The sequence below is a fragment of the Geotrypetes seraphini genome, chromosome 10 (genome assembly GCF_902459505.1).
Source record: "Geotrypetes seraphini chromosome 10, aGeoSer1.1, whole genome shotgun sequence".
NCBI classification, from domain to species: domain Eukaryota; kingdom Metazoa; phylum Chordata; class Amphibia; order Gymnophiona; family Dermophiidae; genus Geotrypetes; species Geotrypetes seraphini.
The window spans coordinates 119,461,343-119,484,657 of NC_047093.1; the positions used below are offsets into that span (position 1 = coordinate 119,461,343).

A 23,315-nucleotide genomic window follows, 5' to 3' on the forward strand; every position below is an offset into this window, starting at 1 on the left:
GGTCAGCGGCAAGGGAAGGGGTGTGAGCGGCAAGGGAAGGGGTGTGAGCGGCAAAGAACTCCTCTGGTCTGTTGCGGAGGGCGGCCCGGCTCCATTTATTGATTCGTTGGGGGGGGGGGAATGCGCTGTGTTGGGGGGAAGGGTAGGCAGACGCGGGGACCGTCCAGTTCAAGAGAGGAGCCGGGGGTGAGGAAGGCCGCCGCAGCTATGGAAATTTTTTTTTTATTTGAAAGCCGCCGCCGGGGCCGCGCATGCGCAATTGTTTTTTTCGCTACAGCTCACGGAACACGTTTTTTTTAGTGCGCATGCGCGGCTTACCATTTTATTATATTAGATGATATTCTAATGTCCTTATGATATTGGGAGTTTTACAGCTGTTATATGAATGTTTTTTAATTTGCTTATTATGGTGTATCATTTGTATTGTTCTGATTTTTGTATACTGTCAAGGCAGAAATTTGAATTTTCAAATGACCAGCGGTTAGGGCATTATAAATATACTATATTTCATGCATATATGAGGAGTCGCTGAAAAATTCTCAACCCAACCAACAAAATTGAAGCAGACTCCATCGAGGTTATACACTAGAGAATGACACGGGAAAAAATTCTGTCCCCATCACCGCCCCGTCCCCAGACCATCATCCCCTTCACCACCCCGTCCCTGTCTCTGCCATCCTCTTCACTGCCCCGTCCCCATCCCTGCTATCCCTTTCACTCTGTTACTGTGCCTCTCCCTTCACTCCTCCCCCCCCCCCAATTGGTCTGGCACCCATCTTCTTCCCTCCGCTCCCCCCCATAGTCTGGCATCTCTGTCTTCTCCCCACTCTGTCTTCCCCATTTCCCTTCTAGCGTCTTCTGCCCACTCTCATTTTCTCCATTTCCCTTTCATCATCTTCTGCCCACTCTTGTCTTCTCCATTTCCCTTCCAGTGCCTTCTTTCCTACACCACCCTTCCCTTTCGCCACCTCACCACCCTTCAGCAACCCCTCAGACGGCCCGAAAATCACCCTCCCTCCTCCTTACCTTCACGGCGTATTAGTAAAGTAAGTTGCTCAAGCCAGCTGAGCCTGCCTGCCTGCAGTCGCATGTGTGTGGGCGGAAGCTTCTCCTCTGATGCAACTGGAAGTAATAAATTGCCAGGACCAGATGGTATACATCCCAGGGTACTAAAAGAATTCAAACATGAAATTGCTGATCTGCTGTTATTGATCTATAACATATCGCTAAAATCATCTGTAGTACCTGAAGATTGGAGGATGGCCAATGTTACACCGATTTTTAAAAAGGGCTCCAGGGGAGATCTGGGAAATTAAAGACCTCACTTCAGTGCTGGGCAAAATGGTAGAAACGATTATAAAAAATAAAATTGTGGAACACATAGACAAATATGATTTAATGAAACGGAGTCAGCATGGGTTCAGCCGAGGGACATATTGCCTCACAAATTTGCTTAATTTCTTTGAAGGTGTGAATAAACATGTGGATAAAGGTGAGCCGGTTGATATAGTGTATCAAGATTTTCAGAAAGCTTTTGATAAAGTTCCTAACAAGAGGCTCAGAGAAAATTGAAGTGTCATGGGATAGGTGGCAGAGTTCAGTTGTGGATTGGGAATTGGTTATCAGATAGAAAATAGAAGGTAGGGTTAAATGGTCATTTTTCTCAATGGAGGAGTGTAAACAGACAAGTGCCGCAGGGGTCTGTATTGGGACCGGTGCTATTTAACTTATTTATAAATGATCTGGAAATAGGAATGAAGAGGATGGTGATTAAATTTGCAGATGACTTATTGTTTGATTAAAACAGAAGAAGACGTAAAGAATAATTGTTCAATAATATTAATTGCACATGTAACCATTCAGGATAATCTTCCACGCTTCCACTATCAGTAAACCTTCAACTGAAAGGGAAATCTATTGAAACATCTGACCATGAACATAACATCGCATAAATTTAATTGTAAAGATTAAATTGTAATGCGATTGCATCACATCAGCGTCACGGACATGATTGAAATTCTCAAATTAAGTTTTTTGTAGGTTTTGCACAAGACTCAATCTATGCCTTAAATCTGGTTCCTGAAGATAAGATGGGAAAAACTGAAAGCAGAACTAGAAAATTTAAATGAGAAGTTAAGGGTTCATGAAGCATAATTCCAGGAGCAGAAGGATGCTTTTCCCCAAGCAGTAGGGTGTAAGTCATGTTTATTTAAGCATATTAATGCTTGTTGTTTTTAGGATTTTGATTAATCATCTCAGCTATTTTTGTGTACATTTATACATATTTTTAGATTTTAAGATATTTTCTATATTTTTATCATTTGTTTCATTGTATTTAATCCAAAATTTATATATAGATAGATAAAGAAATATAGAATTATTATGTGTATTCCTATATGTTTTATATCTTACTTATTCATAAATTTGTATGTTTTTGTCTCCAGTATCCTCTGGAGAAAGGCATACTTATAAGCCAAAACTAGAATCCTTGTTGGGATGCGTCTTTATTCAAAACAATACATTTGGTACTAACGTAGTAACATAGTAGATGACGGCAGATAAAGACCCGAATGGTCCATCCAGTCTGCCCAACCTGATTCAATTTAAATTTTTAAATTTTTTTCTTCTTAGCTATTTCTGGGCAAGAATCCAAAGCTTTACCCGGTACTGTGCTTGGGTTCCAACTGCCGAAATCTCTCTTAAGACTTACTCCAGCCCATCTACACCCTCCCAGCCATTGAAGCCCTCCCCAGCCCATCCTCCACCAAACGTCCATATACAGACACAGACCGTGCAAGTCTGCCCAGTACTAGCCTTAGTTCAATATTTAATATTATTTTCTGATTCTAAATCCTCTGTGTTCATCCCACGCTTCTTTGAACTCAGTCACAATTTTACTCTCCACCACCTCTCTCGGGAGCGCATTCCAGGCATCCACTATCCTCTCCGTAAAGTAGAATTTCCTAACATTGCCCCTGAATCTACCACCCCTCAATCTCAAATTATGTCCTCTGGTTTTACCATTTTCCTTTCTCTGGAAAAGATTTTGTTCTACGTTAATACCCTTCAAGTATTTGAACGTCTGAATCATATCTCCCCTGTCTCTCCTTTCCTCTAGGGCTTCCAGTCTCTCCTCATACGTCTTCTGGCGCAAGCCTCCTATCATTTTCAATGCCCTCCTCTGGACCGCCTCAAGTCTTCTTACGTCCCTCGCCAGATACGGTCTCCAAAACTGAACACAATACTCCAAGTGGGGCCTTACCAATCACCTGTGGTTCACTCTTGCCTTTCTTTGTCATGTACCAGTAATAAGAGGCAGCAACTCCATTCCAGAGCTGCTGGTATCTAGTTCACATTGTTCTAATCACCTTTAACACAAAAGCAGCCCTAAAATAGAAGCTGCTAATGTTCTACATGTGAAATGTAGCCTAATCTTGACCAATGATGCAATTTCTGGCAAAGCACAGATCATTCACACTCCTTATACAAAAAAAACCCAAAAACAACAAATTAATCATTCAGTTTTACAAATTTATTCATCTAATTTTTTTTTATTTAGGTATTTTCTGATGTTCTTTTCAGGCCTCAGCAGAATAATATAGCATTTCGGGAAGAAGATACAACCTAGAAGCCCAGCGCTGGAGGTCAGAATAGCAAATATCTCCACCGCCACCATGTACTTGCCCTTGATGCTCAAGTATGTTGGGATGAAGGAGATCCAGACACTGCAGAACACCAGCATGCTGAAGGTGATGTATTTGGCCTCATTGAAACTGTCAGGTAGATTTCTTGCTAGGAAAGCTACGATGAAGCTGATACCAGCCAGAAATCCCAGGTAACCCAGAACACAATAAAATGCAGCCATTGACCCTTCATTACATTCAATTAGTATGGTTCCAGTTTCTGATCTCATATTAAGATATGGAAATGGAGGAGCAATTGACAGCCAGATGAGACAGAAAATAACCTGAAGAAGAGAGCAGGAAAGAACTATAGAGTTTGAGACCTTGGAACCCATCCATTTCCAGAGCTTGCTTCCTGGTTTGGTGGCTTGGAAGACTGTGACCACAGTGATGGTTTTTGCCAATACAGAGGAGAGTGAAATAGAAAAAGTGATCCCAAAGACAATTTGTCGGAGAATGCAAGTCACCTTTTCAGGACGGCCAATGAATATCAAAGAACAGAGGAATGAGAGCATGAGGGAAATGAGGAGAAGGTAACTGAGGTGTCGGTTGTTAGCTTTTACTATAGGAGTGTCTCGGTAATTAATAAAGATTCTCAGAATGAGAGCAGTGATGAGAAAGAAGAAAATGATGATGAAAGTTAAAGTTATCCCCAAAGACTCTTCATAGGTCAGGAAGATTATTACTTTTGGGATGCAGGCATCTCTCTTCTGATTGGGCCATTGGTCCTCTGGGCATCTTATACAGGTGTCCATATCTGAGAATGAAACATATTATCTTAATATCTTACAAATAAAATCTGTTGAGGACCTACATGAGTGCCTATATATATATATATATATATTAATTAATAAGCTCCTACCAGGCATCTTCTAGGCACCTAAATATGGCTAATAGGAATTGAATGGGTGTTGGAGCATTTGCCAAGCAGCTTTGTAAAAGGGGGTCTTCACCTCATAGGAACCTCATCTACCTAGTGCTAAATCTTGGCTTGATAATTTGCATAATAGACATCTGAGTACTAAAATTATCTAGAGTAAAATTGTGTGGTAGCTGTGTTACTCCAGTTTTAAATGTAATATATAGAAGTAAAACAAAACAAATGAGATATGCTATTACCTTTTAAATTATGCTAGCAGACTACCCGGTGTTGACTGGATATTTATTTATCCCAAAATGTCCCAACCTCCACTTGTCCCACCCCACAAATGTGTCACAGGAATGTCCCTCTCAATGGGTCTGAACTTGGACATAAATGGCATCGGGAGTGTCAGTATTCATCTCAGTGAGCCTGAAAACTATTGACAACTTTCTTGACGGCCGCTTGCCTGAGAGCAGAGACAGTATGAATGCTCATCATTTGATTTGGACACTTCCTTCAGTTGACCATGTTTCACATTTTCTTTTTTTATGAATGTTTTATCATATTAGCTCGTTGAATCTATTTCTTGGATCACAGTATTGAGGACTTGAGTTGAAGTTAAGTTTTAATTTCTTTATCATGCTTGTTTCATATTATCATAATCTGTATATTTGTTTATTTACTTAACTTAACTTTTCTGTACAAGTGGAAGCTTGATATGTTAAAGAAAAACTGATAAATAAAAAAAAGAAAAAAGAAAACTATGGGGTAGACACTAAAATTTATTGTTTTCAATCATGTTTACATCACCCCTTTACCACTTCAACAGTGTTTGTTCCCAGATAGTAAGTGATATGTATACCAAGTCTGAAAGAACTCTGTCCATGAGTTTCAGAGTTAGAAACATAGAAACATAGAAAAGTGACGGCAGAAAAGGGCCAAGGCCCATCAAGTCTGCCCACTCTATTGACCCACCCACCATCCTAACTACCCTGTGAGAGATCACACTCTAATGTCTGGAACATACAGACACACATCTGATTTTATAAAGATAGACTAGCAATGTGGGTTTTTTTTAGCTAATCAAAAAATTGCATTAACCCCCCCTTTTACTAAACTGCGATTGCAGTTATTGGTGCAGCGAGTTTCGCTGAATGCCTCGCGCTGCTCCCAATGCTCATAGAGTTCCTATGACCGTCGGGAGCAGTGCGGGGCATTCAGCGCTGCTCCCTGTACTAAAACCCACTATCATGGTTTAATAAAATGGGGAGGGGGGTTAGTTAGTCCAGTGGAAAAGGTGATTTTTAAAAAAAATTAACATTACACGCAACAAAGCAAAATAAAGAAAATGAAAAACCCCCCAAGGGACAGACACTAAGGGACACTTTTACTAAAGCGTGCTAGCCACTAAATATTAGTGTCCACTAAATGCTGTGCCCATTATAGTCTATGAACGCATTAGCATTAGCGCATGCTAAATCATCTTGCGCACCTTAGTAAAAGAAGGGGCAAATCAATCAATGAAATATAGCAGTGCAGAGCGAAAAGGTTTGGACAAGTTCCTGGAGGAAAAGTCCATAGTCTATTACTGAGAAAGACATGGGGGGAAGCCACTGGTTGCTCTGGATCGGTAGCATGGAATATTGCAACTCCTTGGGTTTTGGCCAGGAACCAGTGACCTGGACTTGCCAATGTGAGAACGAGCTACTGGGCTTGATGGACCATTGGTATGTTCTTATCAAGAAAATGAAATCATATAGTTCACGTTGTAGGAGTGACCAACTCAGATGCTTCTACTGCTAACAGACAATGACTCTACTCTAACAACACAGCCTGTTAATAATACAATTAAGAACAAGAAAAACACTTTAAATAAGAAGGAACCAATTTACCAGGTATTTGCAAGGGAATCTAAGCAAAATGTTGCACCTCCCCCAGCCAAGACCTTAACCTTTAGCATTAGGAACTGTTTCCTATGGAGCTCAGTTTGCCTAGCCACAGTGGCATATTGAGGGAGGGAGGACCACCCCGGGGGCCTCCTTGGTGGGGGTGCTGGCACCTCTCCTACTTTATGCCATCACGCCTCCCTTCCCTACTGTACATCTAACTGTTTGCAGATGTATTGAAAAGTAGTTTCTAAGTGTACACTGACATTCAGCCGTCTTCGACAAGATGGCACAGAAGATGAATAAAATCAGAGCCAGACGACCTTCCATCTTTATCACCGTGGAACAGCTTCTCCTGTGATCCAACTCCCTCTGCCCACTCCAGTTGTTACACTCGTGTATGGTGTGGGTGACGTACAGTTTTTGATAATTGTATCAAACAGAACATTTGAATGAGAGACAAAAAATATTAAGCAGACCTGTGTCTTTATACCCAAGAAGAATAAGGAAAGAGAATAAAATTGCAATTCTTTTGGTCAGATGACCACTCTATTTCTAGTTGAGCTCCAATACCTGTGAGGACCCCATGTGGTCTCTGTTGGACCCTGATGTTCAGCCTTAAGGGATATCTGCTCCTAACATCTATATTTAACACAAAATATAGTTGTGTCTTTTAAATATAATCTTATGGATCTTATGCCGTAATTAACATATATGAATTTAATAATGCAATACAATAAGGCAGCTGATGAAAACATGAGATTGTCCATGTACAGTGCACAGGGCTGCCATCAGAAATTTCTGGGCCCCTTACTGAGCAATCCTATTGGGCTCCCCACGCACCCCTGACCCGCCCTTCTTCCATGGGCCGAATATACACATACTTTTCTCTGTCGCTGCACTCTTTGACCAAAAGATTTGTAAGCCTGCAACCACGTCAAGGTGGACTCTTTCAGCAGCTCCCCTCCCTCCCCCTTACCTTTGTGGCCAAGTCAAAATGATCTACCAACAATAAAATTTTAAAAACACAAAGCACGCTGTACGCAGAGAAAATGTTAATTATTTATATTCCGCGGGTTTTCAAAGAGGTCAAGGCAGATGACTTTATGCAATGTCACCTCAGTAACAACTATACAAAAATAGACAAATATTCCCCCTCCCTTTTAACTAAACCACAATAGCGGTTTTTAGCGCAGGGACCTGCGCTGAATGCCCCTCGCTGCTCTTGAAGCTCATAGGCTCCCTGCGCTAAAAAACGCTATTGCGGTTTAGTAAAAGGGAGCCATAGAGCAAAATATAGACAGCATATATAAATTCTCAAAACGGACATATTTTGATCACTAAATTGAAAATAAAATCATTTTCCTACCTTTGGTAATTTCATCAGTCTCTGGTTGCACTTTATTCTTCTGACTGTGCATCCAATATTTCTTCCCTTCTTTCAGCCTCCTGTATGCTTCCTCTCCTCCAGACCTCATTCCCTCCCCAAACTTTTTCTTTGTTTCACCCTGCCCCCCTTCTTTCTTTTCTCTCTCTCCATACACCCTTTCATTCTGTATGTCTGTTTTTCTCTCTCTCTCTCCGTGCCCCATTTTTCTTTGTTTCACCCAGCCCCCTTTCTTTTTTTTTTCTGGCTCCCTGTCCCCCCCTTTAAGAACATAAGAACATAAGCAGTGCCTCTGCCGGGTCAGACCACAGGTCCATCCCACCCAGCAGTCCGCCCCCGCGGCGGCCCAACAGGTCATGACCTGCCTGAATCACCAGAAGGGGCCCCCTTGCCCCCTAGGTATCTCATCGAAGTCCTATCTTCCCATCAAAGTCCTAACCCTCCGGCCATTCACCTACACGACCTGGTGAGCTGTCTATACTTATGCAACACCTCCCTCAGTACCCCACGATCCCCTTTTCCCTCAGGAATCTGTCCAATCCCTGTTTGAATCCCTGTACTGTACTCTGCCGGATCACTTCCTCCGGGAGCGCATTCCATGTGTCCACGACCCTTTGGGTGAAGAAAAACTTCCTTGCATTTGATTTGAACCTATCCCCCTTCAGTTTCTCTGAGTGCCCCCTCGTACCTGCCATCCCTTTTAGTCTGAAGAACCTGTCCCTGTCCACCTTCTCTATGCCCCTAAGTATTTTGAAGGTCTCTATCATATCCCCCCTGAGCCTCCTCTTCTCCAGAGAGAAGAGCCCCAGTTTATCCAGCCTCTCGGCGTATGGGCAGTTTTCCAGCCCTCTTACCAGTTTCGTTGCCCTCCTTTGGACTTTCTCAAGAACTGCCATGTCCTTCTTGAGGTGCAGCGACCAATATTGAACGCAGTATTCCAGATGTGGGCGCACCATCGCTCGATACAGCGGCATGATGACTTCCCGCGTCCTGGATGTTATGCCCCTCTTGATGATGCCCAGCATCCTGTTGGCTTTCTTCGAGGCTGCTGCACACTGTGCGGATGGTTTCATGGATGGATCCACTAGCACACCCAAGTCTCTCTCAAGTCCAGTGTCTCCCAGCAGTCCCCCTCCCATTTTGTACTCGAACAACGGGTTCTTTTTCCCTATGTGCATGACCTTGCATTTGTCTACGTTAAAGCGCATTTGCCATTTGTTTGCCTAGTCCTCCAGCTTATCAAGGTCCCTTTGCAAATCCTCACACTCTTCCCTGGTCCTAACTCTGGCGCAGAGTTTGGTATCGTCTGCAAATTTTATAACCTCACACTTTGCTTCCGTTTCCAGGTCATTGATAAATATGTTGAAGAGTAGCGGTCCCAGCACCGATCCCTGTGGCACACCGCTCGTGACTCCCCTCCAGTCAGAATATTGGCCCTTTACTCCGACCCTCTGTAGTCTACCTGACAACCAGTGCTTGATCCATCTGTGTACATCCCCGCCCACCCCGTGGTTCCACAGCTTCCTAAGCAGCTTTTCATGTGGCACCTTGTCAAAGGCCTTTTGAAAGTCGAGGTAAATGATGTCTATGGGTTCCCCTTTGTCCATCTGACTGCTTATTCCCTCATAGAAGTACAGAAGGTTTGTCAGGCACGACCTTCCCTTGCAGAATCCGTGCTGGCTTGTCCGCAGTAGGCCATTTTTCTCAATGTGCTCGCAAATGCTGTCCTTGATCATTGTTTCCACCATCTTCCCTATAACTGAAGTCAGGCTCACCGGCCTGTAGTTCCCGGGGTCACCTCTCGATCCCTTCTTAAAGATAGGTGTGACATTCGCCAGTTTCCAGTCTTTCTTTCTTTCTCCTTGCCCTCCCCTATGCCACCACCATTGGGAAAATGCTGCCACCGCCACTGGGGAATAGGCTGCCACTGCTGCTATCGGGAACAGGCCCGCGCCGAGTTCGCCCTGCTTCGCTTCCCCGCGGGGCCGACCAACTCTCGCCACTCAACGTCAATTCTAACGTCGGAGAGGATGTTCTGGGCCAGCCAGGCAGCGATTGGCTGGCCCAGTACGTCCTCTCCGACGTCAGAATTGACGCGGGTGGCGAGAGTTGGTCGGCCCCACAGGGAAAAGCAGGGAGAACTTGGCACCGGCCTGTTCCCAATGGCGGCGGTGGCACTCAAGTGGCTAAAGAGACACAGTTTGCCAGCCTAGGGAGAACACTGGAGGGTGGCCAGCTGTGCCCCCTTGGGGCATAAACCCGGGGCAGACCGCCCCCACCCCCACCTTGGTATGCCACTATCTGTACCTCACTCCCTCCCTATGACCAAAAATTCTCCTTTCTTCTATTCCCCGTGTACACAACCATCTCTTTCCCTCCCTTCCTCTCTCCCAAGTCCTTGCCTTCTGTGTCCAAAGACACATTCCCTCCCCCACCTCAGCATCTCTTTCCCTCCCTTCCTCTCTCCCAAGTCCATGCCTTCTGTGTCCAAAAATGCATTCCCTCCCCCACCTCAGCATCTCTTTCCCTCCCTTCCTCTCTCCCAAGTCCATGCCTTCTGTGTCCAAAAACCCATTCCCTCCCCCACCTCAGCATCTTTTTCCCTCCCTTCCTCTCTCCCAAGTCCATGCCTTCTGTGTCCAAAAATGCATTCCCTCCCCCACCTCAGCATCTCTTTCCCTCCCTTCCTCTCTCCCAAGTTCATGCCTTGTGTCTAAAACGCACTCCCTCCCTCTTTTGTATTCCCCGTTTGCCTCCCAGCCCATCTTAGCAACTATCTCAGCAAAATGTAGCTTGAGCCGCGTAGGCTTGTCTTCTATTTCCTGCCTCTCCCGCCGCGCACACATAGCCGACCAGAAGTCTTCCCCGACTTCAGCGCTGACGTCGGAGGGCGGGCTTTGCTTAAGCCCTCCCTCCGACGTCAGCGCTGACGTCGGGGAAGACTTCCGATCGGCTGTGTGAGTGGCAGGGCAGTCGGAGTAGAAGACGAGCCTCACGGCTCGAGTTATATTTAACCCCGCGGGTCCCCCATCGTCCCCGTTCAGCTCTCTCTCCTGTGCACCGCCCCCCCCCCTAGGTACGCTACTGGCCCGGGCTCCCTGTCAGCTCCGGGCCCTGAAAGCAGGACTGGTAGTACTACCCTGATGGCGGCCCTGACAGTGCATAGTTATTCTGTCACTTTTTGGTGGCAAAAGATAGCAGTTATTTTTGAACCGAATAACCAGATAAGTTGAGTGATTATAGCCGGTTGTATGCTGCAGAGATAACTGGATATGCTATTTAATTGATTAGCAGCTGTGACTGGCTAGCTAAGATTTTATTTTAGGATTTTGAAGTTGTTATGGGGATAGGGAGGGATGGGCAATTGGCTTCCATAACTTATAAAGATAAGTGTAATAGAGAGGTTTAGTCAGCTTTAAAGAGGAAGTAAAAAAAATGTGAAAATTGAACCTCCAGGTAGAATACTTTCTGATGGGTTTGATTGTATCATTTCCTCTACTATAATCTCCCCAACCCCGAAATGTCCTGTCTAAATTAGATTGTAAGCTCTTCTGAGCAGGGACCATGTATTGTATGTTAAAATGTATAGCGCTACGTACGCCTTTCAGCGCTTTAGAAATAATAAATAGTAGTAGTAGGGAAATTTGAATCTTACGGCCTCTTTTACAAAGCTGCGCTAACGGCCCCAAAGCTTTATTTATAAACTTCTACGCAATGGGTACATCTTCATGGCTGTTGCCGCGCGGCTTTGTAAAAGAGGAGATTGAAGGGGGAGGTAAGATGGTGAAGGACGAGACAAAACGGGATATAACATGGGGAAATATGGTTAATTTCTTAATACTAGTGGGCAAAATTGTACTTTTGAGCAGTGTTTTAACCGGAAGATTTCTGTTATATAATGCCGGTGTTTATATGAATTAGAAAAAGATGTACCCATTGCATAGAAGTTTATAAATAAAGCAATTTAAAAAACTCTGACAGCTGTGCAATTAATACTATCTCCATAATTTTTATATGCATTTTTATTCTGCTGGGTTTTTTGTTGTTGTTTGCTTTTTAATTTGGTGTATGTTTCTGAGGATGAGAAGTACACAGACATCAATCACTGCATCCTGTTTCCCTTTCATAATGGTGAATTAATAGAACCTCATTTCTTTCTAAAAGTAACATTCCTCCATCAAAGGATATTACCTTCCATGGTAAAGACTCCAAAACTCTCTCACTTTCTTCTCCCTGTATGGTAGTATATCCAGAACTAGAAGTGATCGGGTCATGCAGTGTGTGCGCCAGGCCATACACAGCATTGTAGATGTTAAAGCTGTTCACGATGGCATAGTCAGATGTTTCATTATTGGTGCAGGATCTTTGGATGCTCTTGGGGCACTGGTCATTACACAGGTCCTTCTACCACATCTCTATGAATTAATTATATAAGAACATAAGAAGTTGCCTCTACTGGGTCAGACCAGAGGTCCATCGCGCCCAGCAGTCCGCTCCCGTGGCGGCCCATCAGGTCCATGACCTGTAAGGTGATCCCTGTCTAAACCCTTTAATCCCCCTTGTCCTTCTATCTATACCCTTTCATAGCCTATCTCTACCTCTATCTATATCCCTCAATCCCCGTATCCTTCAGGAATTTATCCAATCCTTCTTTGAAACCTGGTAGTGTACTTGGAAACAGCAGAATTCACCTCATGAACAAATCTGTGGAAGCTTGGAATATTCTTCTTTACCACAGTGAAAGCTATGGTGCTTTTCCCATCGGCATTGTCTGAGGGTAAGAAAAATAAAAATTCATCTGCGATGATCCAGATTTTTTTCTGGTGCTTCCCTAATAGTTGTATGTGGCATTGGATGGTCCAGTCTGGAACTGCAGCCAAAGTGGAGGATGATCACACAAAACTCAAAGTCATGGATTTTAAATGTGCAGACGTTAGTAGCATGGGGGAGTACCTGAAGAAAGAGTTGATTGGTCCAAGCTGAAAGGTGCAATAAAAAGAGCTACTGACCTTTATGTGAAGAAAATAAATAAAAATAAGAGAAAAAGGAAACCAATATGGTTCTCCAAACTATAGCAGAAAAAATAAAGGCATAAGAATTGGCGTTCATGAAATATAAAAAAAGAAGAGGACAGAAAGGAATATCAGATGAAACTGAAAGAAGTCAAGAGAGAGATATGTCTGGTGAAAATGCAAGTGCAAGAGCAAATGGCTATAAATATAGAAAAAGGAGACAAATTTTTTTTTAGATATATTAGTGAAAGGAGAAAGACAAAAATGGAATTCTGACACTGAAAGAAGGCATGAACTGCTATGTGGAGAGTGATGAAAACAAAGCGAATATGCTAAACAAATACTTCTGTTTGGTATTCACAGAAGAAAAACATGGTGAAGGACCGTGATTAGCAAAGTTACACCTGAGAATAGAGTGGATACCACGCCATTCATGGAAGAAAGTGTTTATGAATAACTTGAAAAACTGAAGGTGAACAAAGCTATAGGACCGGACGGGTTCCATCCTAGGATTTTGAGGGAGCTCCGAGAGGTTCTGGCGGGTCATCTTAAAGATTTGTTCAATAGATCTTTAGATACGGGAGAGGTTCTGCAGGACTGGAGAACAGCGGATGTGGTTCCTCTTCACAAAAGTGGTTGCAGAGATGAGGCGAGAAATTACAGACCGGTAAGCCTCACTTCAGTTATTGGAAAAATAATGGAAACGTTGCTGAAGGAAAGGATAGTGAAATTCTTAGAATCTAATGGATTACAAGATCCAAGGCAACATGGATTTATTAAAGGTAAATCGTGCCAAACAAATCTGATTGAATTATTTGACTGGGTGACCAGAGAATTGGAGCAAGGACGTGCACTAGATATAATTTACTTAAGATTTCAGCAAACCTTTGACACGGTTCCTCATAGGAGGCTCTTAAACAAACTCCATGGGCTGAGGTTAGGGTCCAAAGTCGTGAATTGGATTTGAAGCTGATTGATGGCCATACATCAGATGGTGGTGGTTAAATGGAATTCATTCAAAGGAGGGAAAGGTAATTAGTAGAGTGCCTCAGGGATTTGTGCTGGACAGATTCTGTTTAATATGCTTGTGAGTGACATTGCTGAAGGGTTAGAAGGTAAGGTTAGCCTATTTGCAGATGATACCAAGATATGTAATAGAGTGGACACCCCGGAGGGAGTGGAAAACATGAAAAAAGATCTGGAAAAGTTAGAAGAATGATCTGTCTAACATCTAAAATTCAATGCGAAGAAGTGCAGAGATTTGGGGTTATAAATCTGAGGGAATCATATGTGCTGGGAGGTGAGAGGCTGATAAATACAGATGGAGAGAGGGACCTTGGGGTGATTGTGTCTGAGAATCCAAAGACATCTAAACAATGTGATAAGGTGGTGGCTGTAGCCAGAAGGATGCTAGGCTGTATAGAAAGAGGAACAACCAGCAGAAGAAGGGATGCCCTTGTATAGGTCAATAGTGAAGCCGCACTTGGAGTATTGTGTTCAGATTTGGAGGTTGTATCTGGTGAAGGATATAAAAAGACTCGAAGTGGTCCAGAGGAATGTGATGAAAATGGCAAGGGATTTGAACCAAAAGAAGTATGAGAAGAGAATGGAAGACCTAAATATGTATACTCTGGAGGAAAGGAGGGACAGGGGAGATATGATACAGACGTTTAAATACTTGAAAGGTATTAATATAGGACCAAATCTTTTCCAGAGAAGAGAAAATGGTATAATTTGAGGTTGCGGGGAGGAAGACTCAGGAGCAATGTAAAGAAATTATTTTTCACGGAGAGGGTAGTAGATGCTTGGAATGCTTTCTCAAGAGAAGTGGTGGAGAGGAAAACAGTGATGGCATTCAAAAAAGCTTGGGAAAAATATAAAGGATCTCTACTTAGAAAATGAAGAATGTAAATTAAAGAGCTAAGGCCAGTACTGGACAGACTTGCACAGTCTGTGTCCCATATGTGATGATTTGGTGTAGGATGGGCAGAAGAGGGCATCAATGGGAACTTCACTAACTTGGAACATGAGGATGTTACTGGTAGATATCCTGCAAACAGGATGGTTGGATAGGCTGGAGTGAGCTTGAACAGCAACTTCAGCATTTGGAACCTAGGACAATACCAGGTGGACTTTACAGTCTATGACTCAGAAATGCCAAAGAAGAGACAAGTTAATTTAATCATGTATTTTTAATGGGTAAAACTAATGGGCAGACTGGATGGACCGTTCAGGTCTTTATTTGCTGTCATTTACTATGTTACTATGTTATTATTTGTGCACTGTTACAATACAAAATAATGACTTTAGTTGAAAATGCAGCAATGTTTTTCTAAACACTGTTCATATTTTGATTCAAGAGTGAATTGGACTGATGGATGATCTCTATGAATTCAATGTAACCTCCATTCTGCTCAGTCCCTTCTCTTAGGATCTACAAAGCCCTCATGCTATTTTAGAAACATAGAAATATCATCAGATGCAAGGACACCAACCCAAATCCAGCCAAAATGCTTCAATAATTTGATTATCCCAGTACAGAGGTGCAGCTCACTGGGGACAGTCCGTTAGAAATTGGGAAACTTAACCATGTCACTCATGACAAGATTCCCTGAGAGAAAATTGAACTGTTGAAAGTAAAAGATTGTATTCAGCATCTGTGTTATAATACTATATTTCATTCACATATCAAATATTTAGAACATAATTATAGGAGTAAGGAGTAGAAATGAAAAGGGATTGGCTGATGTGGTGGAGCATTTTTTATATGATGTCTAAGTCATAAGAACATAAGAATTGCCATCTCTGGATCAGACCTTCGGTCCATCAAGTCCGGCGATCCGCACACGCGGAGGCCCTGCCAGGTGTACACCTGGCGTAATTTATAGTCCACCATATCTTTATATGCCTCTCTTAAGGAGATATGCATCTAGTTTGCTCTTGAAGCCTAGGACGGTCGATTCCGCAATAATCTCCTCTGGGAGGGCATTCCAGGCGTCAACCACTCTCTGAGTGAAGCAGAACTTCCTGACATTAGTCCTGAACCTGTCCCCCCTTAGCTTCATTACATGTCCTCTAGTCAGTGTCAAATTGGACAATGTAAATAATCTTGATACCTATACACATATCCTGTTCCATATACCCCACCTACAACTGACCTTTCCCACATCTACACTCTTATCAACTTGTCCAACAAGGTGTTTATGATATCTTGCCGAATTATTATGATATCTTGCCGAGTTTATTATGATATCTTGTCCAAGTTTTGATGTTTTCAGAAGTGTCCAAAAATCAGGTAGAGAAAATGACCATTTCTAGGTATGTTCAGCTTTGGTGGATCTATTTTTTTTTTTGTACCATTTTCAGGGAAAAAAATGTCCATATGAAAAATGCAAAGAATAAGTCATTGGGTGTAGGTGGGGCTAGCATATGTAGTAGACTGGCTAGTCATCACAGAAAAGCAGTGGGATTCCTTAGGGAGCACTGCAGTGAACTTCACAAAAAAGGTCCCGAGTACACATCTCACCATTACCCTCTTGTGAAAGAACATTGTTGATAGAACATCTAAGTCCAACTTTGGACATCTCCCACAAGATGTCCAAAAATCCAAGCAGGAAAATGTCCATTTTCAAAACTGCCAGATGTCCAATTTTTTGGAGAAATGACTTATTTTGACATCTTGGCCCTCAGGATGTCTAACTTTTTGGGCCATATCCAAGTTCAAAATGTCCTAATCAAGCCTATTTAGACATGGGAGGGACCGGAATCTTATTGGACTTAGCTTTGTCCACCTTTAATTTTTCAAGTTCTTCATAAACACTTTCTTCCATGAACGGTGCGGTGTCCACTCCATTCTCAGGTGTAACTTTGCTAACCAATTGTGGTCCTTCTCCAGGTTTTTCTTCTGTGAACACCGAACAGAAGTATTTAGCACATTTGCTTTTTCCTTATCACTCTCCACACAATGGTTCATATCTTCTTTCAATCTCATAATTCCTTTTTTTTTGGTCTTTCTCCTTCCACTAATATACCTGAAAAGAACTTGATCTCTCTTTTTTCATATTTCTAGCCACTTGCTCTTCTGCTTGCACTTTCACCAGATATACCTCTCTCTCGGCTTCTTTCTTTTCAGTTTCATCCGGTATTTCTTTCTGTACTCCTCTTCTTGAGTTCTTTGAATATTTCATGACCGCCAATTCTTTTGCCTTTATTTTTTCCACCACTAGTTTGGAGAACAACATCGATTTCCTTTTTCTCATATTTTTATTTATTTTCCTCACATAAAGATCGGTAGCCATTTTTATCATTTCTTTCAGCTTGGACCAATGTTTTTCCACTTCCCTTTTGCCCTCTCATCCTATTAGCTCTTTATTCAGATACGTCCTTTTTACTAAAGTCCACAAGATAGAAATCTGGGACTTTGATTTTTGTGTAGCTGTCCTCCGCTTTAGTTGTTATATCAAACCAAACTGATTGATGATTACTACCGCTCAGGTGGGTACCCACTCGGACATTATGATCAGCAGATCCAGTATTACTTTTACCCTCATCAGTTCTGTCACCATTTGTCTGAGCAGAGATCCTTGAAGGGCATTTACTATCTCACTACTTCTTTCCAATTCCATAGATGGCATTGTAGATAGTTTTATATATAAGGCAGACATGGACAAGTGTCTGAATCATGAAGAGTCATTATAATCTGTATATCATCTGCATATAAAGATGAAATTAGACTAACCCCCTCTTCTACGAAACCACTCTAGCGTTTTTTAGTGCAGAGAGAGCAAAGAGAGCCATGCTGAATGGCTCGCACTGCTCCCGATGCTCACTGAGTTCCTATGAGTGTCAGGAGCAGTGCGGGCCATTCAGCGCTGCTCCCCACGCTAGAAACTGCTAGCGCAGTTTTGTAGAAGAGGGGGGTAAGTGTTTGAATTATTGTAAAATGTGGAGAAATAAAGATGTTAAAGAGAATAGGAACTAAGCAGTAAACTTGAGAGACTCCACAGCACAGAGTGAATAAGGCAGAAGAAGCCTTGTGCTAGAGCAGTGGTTCCCAACCCTGTCCTGGAGGACCACCAGGCCAGTCGGGTTTTTGGGATAGCCCTAATAAATATGCATAAGAGAAATTTGCATATAATGGAGGTGACAGGCATGCAAATCTGCTCCATGCATATTCATTAGGGTTATCCCCAAAACCCAACTGGCCTGGTGGTCCTTTAAGACAGGGTTGGGAAACCAAAAAAAGCAATATCAGATGCCCAGATCAGAGAGACATTGAAGGAGAATGGAATGATTTACCAGATCAAATGCAGCTAAGTGATCTAAAGGCAGAATGATAATCATTTTGGTCACCTTTTATTAAACTGCGCTAGCAGTTTTTAGCGCGGGAAGCCACTCTGAATGGTCAGCGCTGCTCCCAACGCTCATTGAGTTCCTATGAGCGTCGGGAGCAGTGCAGGCCATTCAGCATGGCTCCCTGTGCTAAAAACTGCTAGCGTAGTTTAATAAAAGGGGATATTTATTTTAATCTAGATAATGAAAGATAATTGCTAATAGCCTAAGAAGTGCTGTGTCAGTACAGTTTGAATTTGGGTTATATTTTATTACTAGACAGCTGGGGCTGTTGAAAATTATTGTCACTTCTGATTATTTAGCTTTAGTGGAAAACAAAATACCTCTCTAAGGCATACCCTTCACACACTGACCTCCAACCCATGTAAGCACTTCTAATGGTGGAGCTCAGACAGAATGATCCCTCAGGGAATATCTCAAAGGCAATAGCCTCCAACTTATCTTCTACCCTGCTAAAGGACCTCTGGATCTACTTGATGGAATTGGTGGTGGTTTCTGGTGTGTGAAGAAGCAATGTCCACTTGCTAATACCCTTGTCAACTCCCAAATCTAAAATAGTACTTGTGACCCCTAGAGGTATTCCAATGGTACTTTCCCTAGGAGTCATGTTTCTAAATAAGAACTTGTTTCTCTTAACGCCAGTACCCCTAACAACCATCTACAGGGTTTTTTGAGGGGAAGCCACTTCCAGCTGATCTCCACCACTAGATAGGCTAGGTAGGTTGTGAAGTCACATGGGGGAGGTCTTATGAAGAGGGGGATTTGATTTTGTGAAGGGCCTTATGTCACTGATACTTTTATCTGTTACTGACCCCTGAACAATGTGGCTTGGAAGCATTAGTCCTTTACTACATGAGGTGACAATCTGTGATACAGAGATGCTGAAGGTTGATGTCTCCCATGATAAATCAAGGTCCACCTCTTATCACACATTGATAATTTTCCTCCTTTGTATCGGTTACAGTCTCTGGAATGTCACATGTATTCATGGCTGAATGGACAGAATAACTATGCTCTGTGAATGGTCAATCTCATCTGTTTCTGATATCATCAGCTATCATGCATTACTGTGTTATTTTTTTTAATTTTATTTTTATTTATAATTTTCAAATTAAATACAAAACATAAACTTTGAAAGAAACAAAACAGAATAAGATACTCCCAATTTCCCCATAGGGAATTAAAGTTAAACAATATGAATAAGAAAATATAATACAGAATATAGTCCTCAAACTGAGTGGGGGGGCAATGATATTAATTCTCCAGGGAGAGGGAATTAAGACAAAAAAAGTACTAAACAAGAAATTGAGCAAATCCTTTCAGCTTTCTAACTGACTTGATTTTTACACTTTTCCCCTAGGCTGCAAATGAAATCCCCTTCCCCTCTAGAAAGAAACGAAGCTGAAATGGATCATAAAATATATATCTAACATCCTGATATGAAATAAAACATTTACATGGAAATCTCAATTGGAAGAAAGCACCTAAGGAGAGCACTTTATCCCGATAGGCTAGGAATTCCTTTCTCCTAGCATGAGTCCACTTAGAAACATCCAGAAAATATATATATTCTTTCACCTAAATAGGAAATTTGCTTCAAGCTATAGTATAGCTTTAGATCCATCTCTCTATCTTGGTAAAAGACAAAGGTAACCAATAATGTTGCATGATCAGTGAACTCAATACTTGAGGATTCCAGTAAAGCTGTTACATCTTGCTCTTCTCAAACTTCATTCTTATCTTTAAAAGTCCTTTTCAAAAAGTATAATTTGGACCTATTGGACCTATGTAACAGCTTTACTGAAGTTAAAGATAAGCATTATTGTGGTATTACTGTTATTACATAGTGTCCTGTACAAGCATTTCTACGAAATTAATATACAGTATGTTAAAGAAAACACAATCCATAATATTATATTTAAAATAAATAACTATTATATTTTATGATAATTGTAGATGTCAGGAGCTGATATCCCTCAAGGCTGAACCCCTGAGCAATGGGCAAAACAGAAGCCACATGGTGTCCTCACAGGTTTTGGAGCTCAACCAAAAATAGAGTGGTCACCTCACTAAAAGAATCACAATTGTATTCTCTTCTCTCATTTGTCTTGTATATAAAGGCAAAGGTCTACTTAATATTTTCTGCCTATCATTCAAATGTTCTCTTTGATACAACTATCAAGAACTGTACATCACCCCCTCAATACCAAGTATAACAACTGGATTGGGTAGATGAAGCAGTATCACAGGAGAAGTTGTTTCACAGTGATAAAGATGGAAGGTCGTCTGGCTCTGATTTTATTCATCTTCAGTGCCATCCTGTGGAAGACGGCTGAATGTCAGTGTACACTTAGAAACTACTTATCAAAGCAACTGCAACCAGGATATCATAGGGATGGGGACATATTGATTGGGGGACTTGTATCTTTGGAAAGTTTGTTTCCACTTCATCAACCATCCTTCACAAATTTTCCCTCATTTGAAGGACATTCGTTGTAAGTAGCATCATGATTTAGCTCCTATCTGAGACATTTTATGGTTTTATTTTGATTCTTTTTGCATGAACTGCAGATATAACCTGTGGACATTTTATTATTTTTCTCATATAAAGTGTGTGTGTTCCTTTTGAAAGTTTCTATGGGGAAAAATTTCTTGCTAAGACTTCTATCTTGATGTGTTGCTTTCTCTCTCAAGCCCTCATACCTTTCAGGCTGTAAAAATACACTTTTCTCTGTGTGTGGTTTTATTCCAGTCTGAAGTTTCCAAAAAGCCTTAGTCCCTGGGTGAACAGATTGTGAAAAGTGACTTCCCCACATCTATCCAATTTATGTCTGAATTCTGACATTCTTTTGTATTGAAATATTTCAGCTATTCACCAAACTCTTTATGATGTTAAAAAATCCATATCTTGTATTTTAGGTTTTCTCCTTCCTATTTACTTTGACAACCCCTTAACATTGAGGTTTTCATTCTTTTGAGAATATATATATTAGAAAAACTTGCTAGATTTCTTCCTTTTTTGTAGATTACATCTGTAACTCCCTCAACCTTTCTATATGTGACCTATTTTGGAAGTTATGCACTATTTTTGGTCACTTCATTTGAACTGCATTTACTCTATCAATGTCCATTTATGTATTTGGTTTCCAATACCCAAGGGGTTGTCTTATCATAGACTTATGCACACTGTCTTTCATTGAACCCTTGCAAAAGTCATTCCTCATTTCCAAATTCTGCTTATTACTGAATTACACATATGTTACATTTTGCTTCATTTTGTCATCCATCGTTTCTCTTCCTCTCTTCTCAAACCCCCTATGATAAGATAAAACTCTTTTCTGAGCTTCTGAGTAGAGTAATTTCCTAAAATTATAATCAATGAGATTTCTCTTAATGGAAGCATCTGTCTTTTGATCTGTTAACATATTTCCCAGCATACTGCCAAATTTAACTATGCTGGCTCTAATTACTAGAACACATTCAGACTCTCTCATTGCCTTTCAATCACCTGTATGACCTGGTTACTGAAGAATATTATAATTGTATGAGTTCATGGTGGGATTTCATATTTGATGTCCCAAAGGGATCAATTTTCAGTGGTAAAGACACTCATGGAGAAAATTGTAAGCTGCATTATTCACAGTGCATTTTGGACTTAACTTGTGAACCTATAGGGTACCTACTGATACTTATGTTAAGACGCTGTTTATAGAATGCCTAAATGTATACTGCATAGAGTCTATATCCAGAAACTTTCTAAGTTCTAAACTGTTCAAGAAATTCAAATTATCATACTCTCCATCTTGATTAACCAATCTTACCCCTCTAGAAATGTAATATAAAGAATTTATATCCAAAAAATTATAAAAGAGTTGTAAAATATACATGTTAAATAACTCTGTGGATACCATTAATGATTGGCAAGAAGATATCTGGGTTTCCAATTTCTCTAATCTCTTTTGAATGGATTGTGTCTTTGCATATTGCTCAACAAATTCTTCAGCTGTCTCCACTATAAATTTACTATAGGATGCTAAAGTATCTTGAAGATGTTATCCATTTTAAATATTGCCTCATAAATATCTTTAATGGAAGCATCTTGTTTAGAGACAGTCATAGTATCAGAAAGTAAATTATGACATTCTAGAACTTTGCAGCGCACGAAGATGGCTGGGTAGAGGATTAGCTCTGTTGTGACAGGCAAATTTTATTAAGATTTTGGCAGTTAAAATTAAAGAAAAGTGAAGGAAAAGAGAGAATTGAAGTAAGAAATGGCTTCGGGTAAAACTAGTAAAAGTAATCCGGTGAATTCAGGAGCAGGAAGTAAAAAAAGAACAAAAATTGATTCGGTATCCCCGACAGCGGTCCCTTTGCCTCAGGAAGAAATTGATAACAGTGATTTGATGAATGAACTTCAGAAAATTAAAGAAATAGTAAGTGATAACGCTAAAAATATAAAAGATGTGAAGAAGGAAATAGAGAGTCTGACAAATAGAATGCAGGCAGTTGACTTCAAAATTGAGCAGTTAGAAAAGCATGCTGAGAAATCTGAGGCAGAGATGCTGGTGTGTAAAAAAGATCACAGAGAAATAGAGGCGTTGAAAAAGGATTTTGAAGACTTATCAAATCGTGAAAGAAGGAATAATTTGCGTCTGATTGGGATACCTGAGGGGATTGAGCAGAATGATCCTATTCAATTTGTGACTAATTTTATCCCAAAGATCTTGCCATTTAAAAGTTCTTTTCCTTTGGAGATAGAAAGAGCACATCGGATACCGATGAAAAGATCAAATAGTCAGAAGGGTCCCCGTCCAATAATCTTTAAGCTGCTAAGACATCAGCAGGTGGTAGAGATTATAAAGCTGGCTAAAACAAACAAGGATCTTAAATGCCAGGATTCTAAGATCTTTATAGTACCTGACTTTGCAAAAGCTACAGCCTACAAAAGAAAACAGCTTTTGGATTTAAGACCTAAACTGAGAGCAATGGGAGCAAGATATGGATTGATATACCCTGCTATTATGAGGGTAACTTATGAGAATAAAACTTATAATTTTGAAGAAGCAGGCAAATTACAGGAATTTCTAGATCAATATAATTTGCCTATGGTTTCATGAAATTATTTAGAAAATG

The 23,315-nt window shown here is 41.2% G+C and overlaps 1 protein-coding gene across 1 annotated transcript; it reads right to left on the minus strand.

Annotated features, from left to right (window-relative positions):
• Window positions 1-3,532: 3,532 nt before the first annotated feature.
• LOC117368555 (vomeronasal type-2 receptor 26-like) lies at window positions 3,533-4,438 on the minus strand. Its single transcript, XM_033962287.1, has one exon. It carries the CDS (start codon window positions 4,436-4,438, stop codon window positions 3,533-3,535), a length of 906 nt encoding a protein of 301 aa, XP_033818178.1.
• Window positions 4,439-23,315: the final 18,877 nt, after the last annotated feature.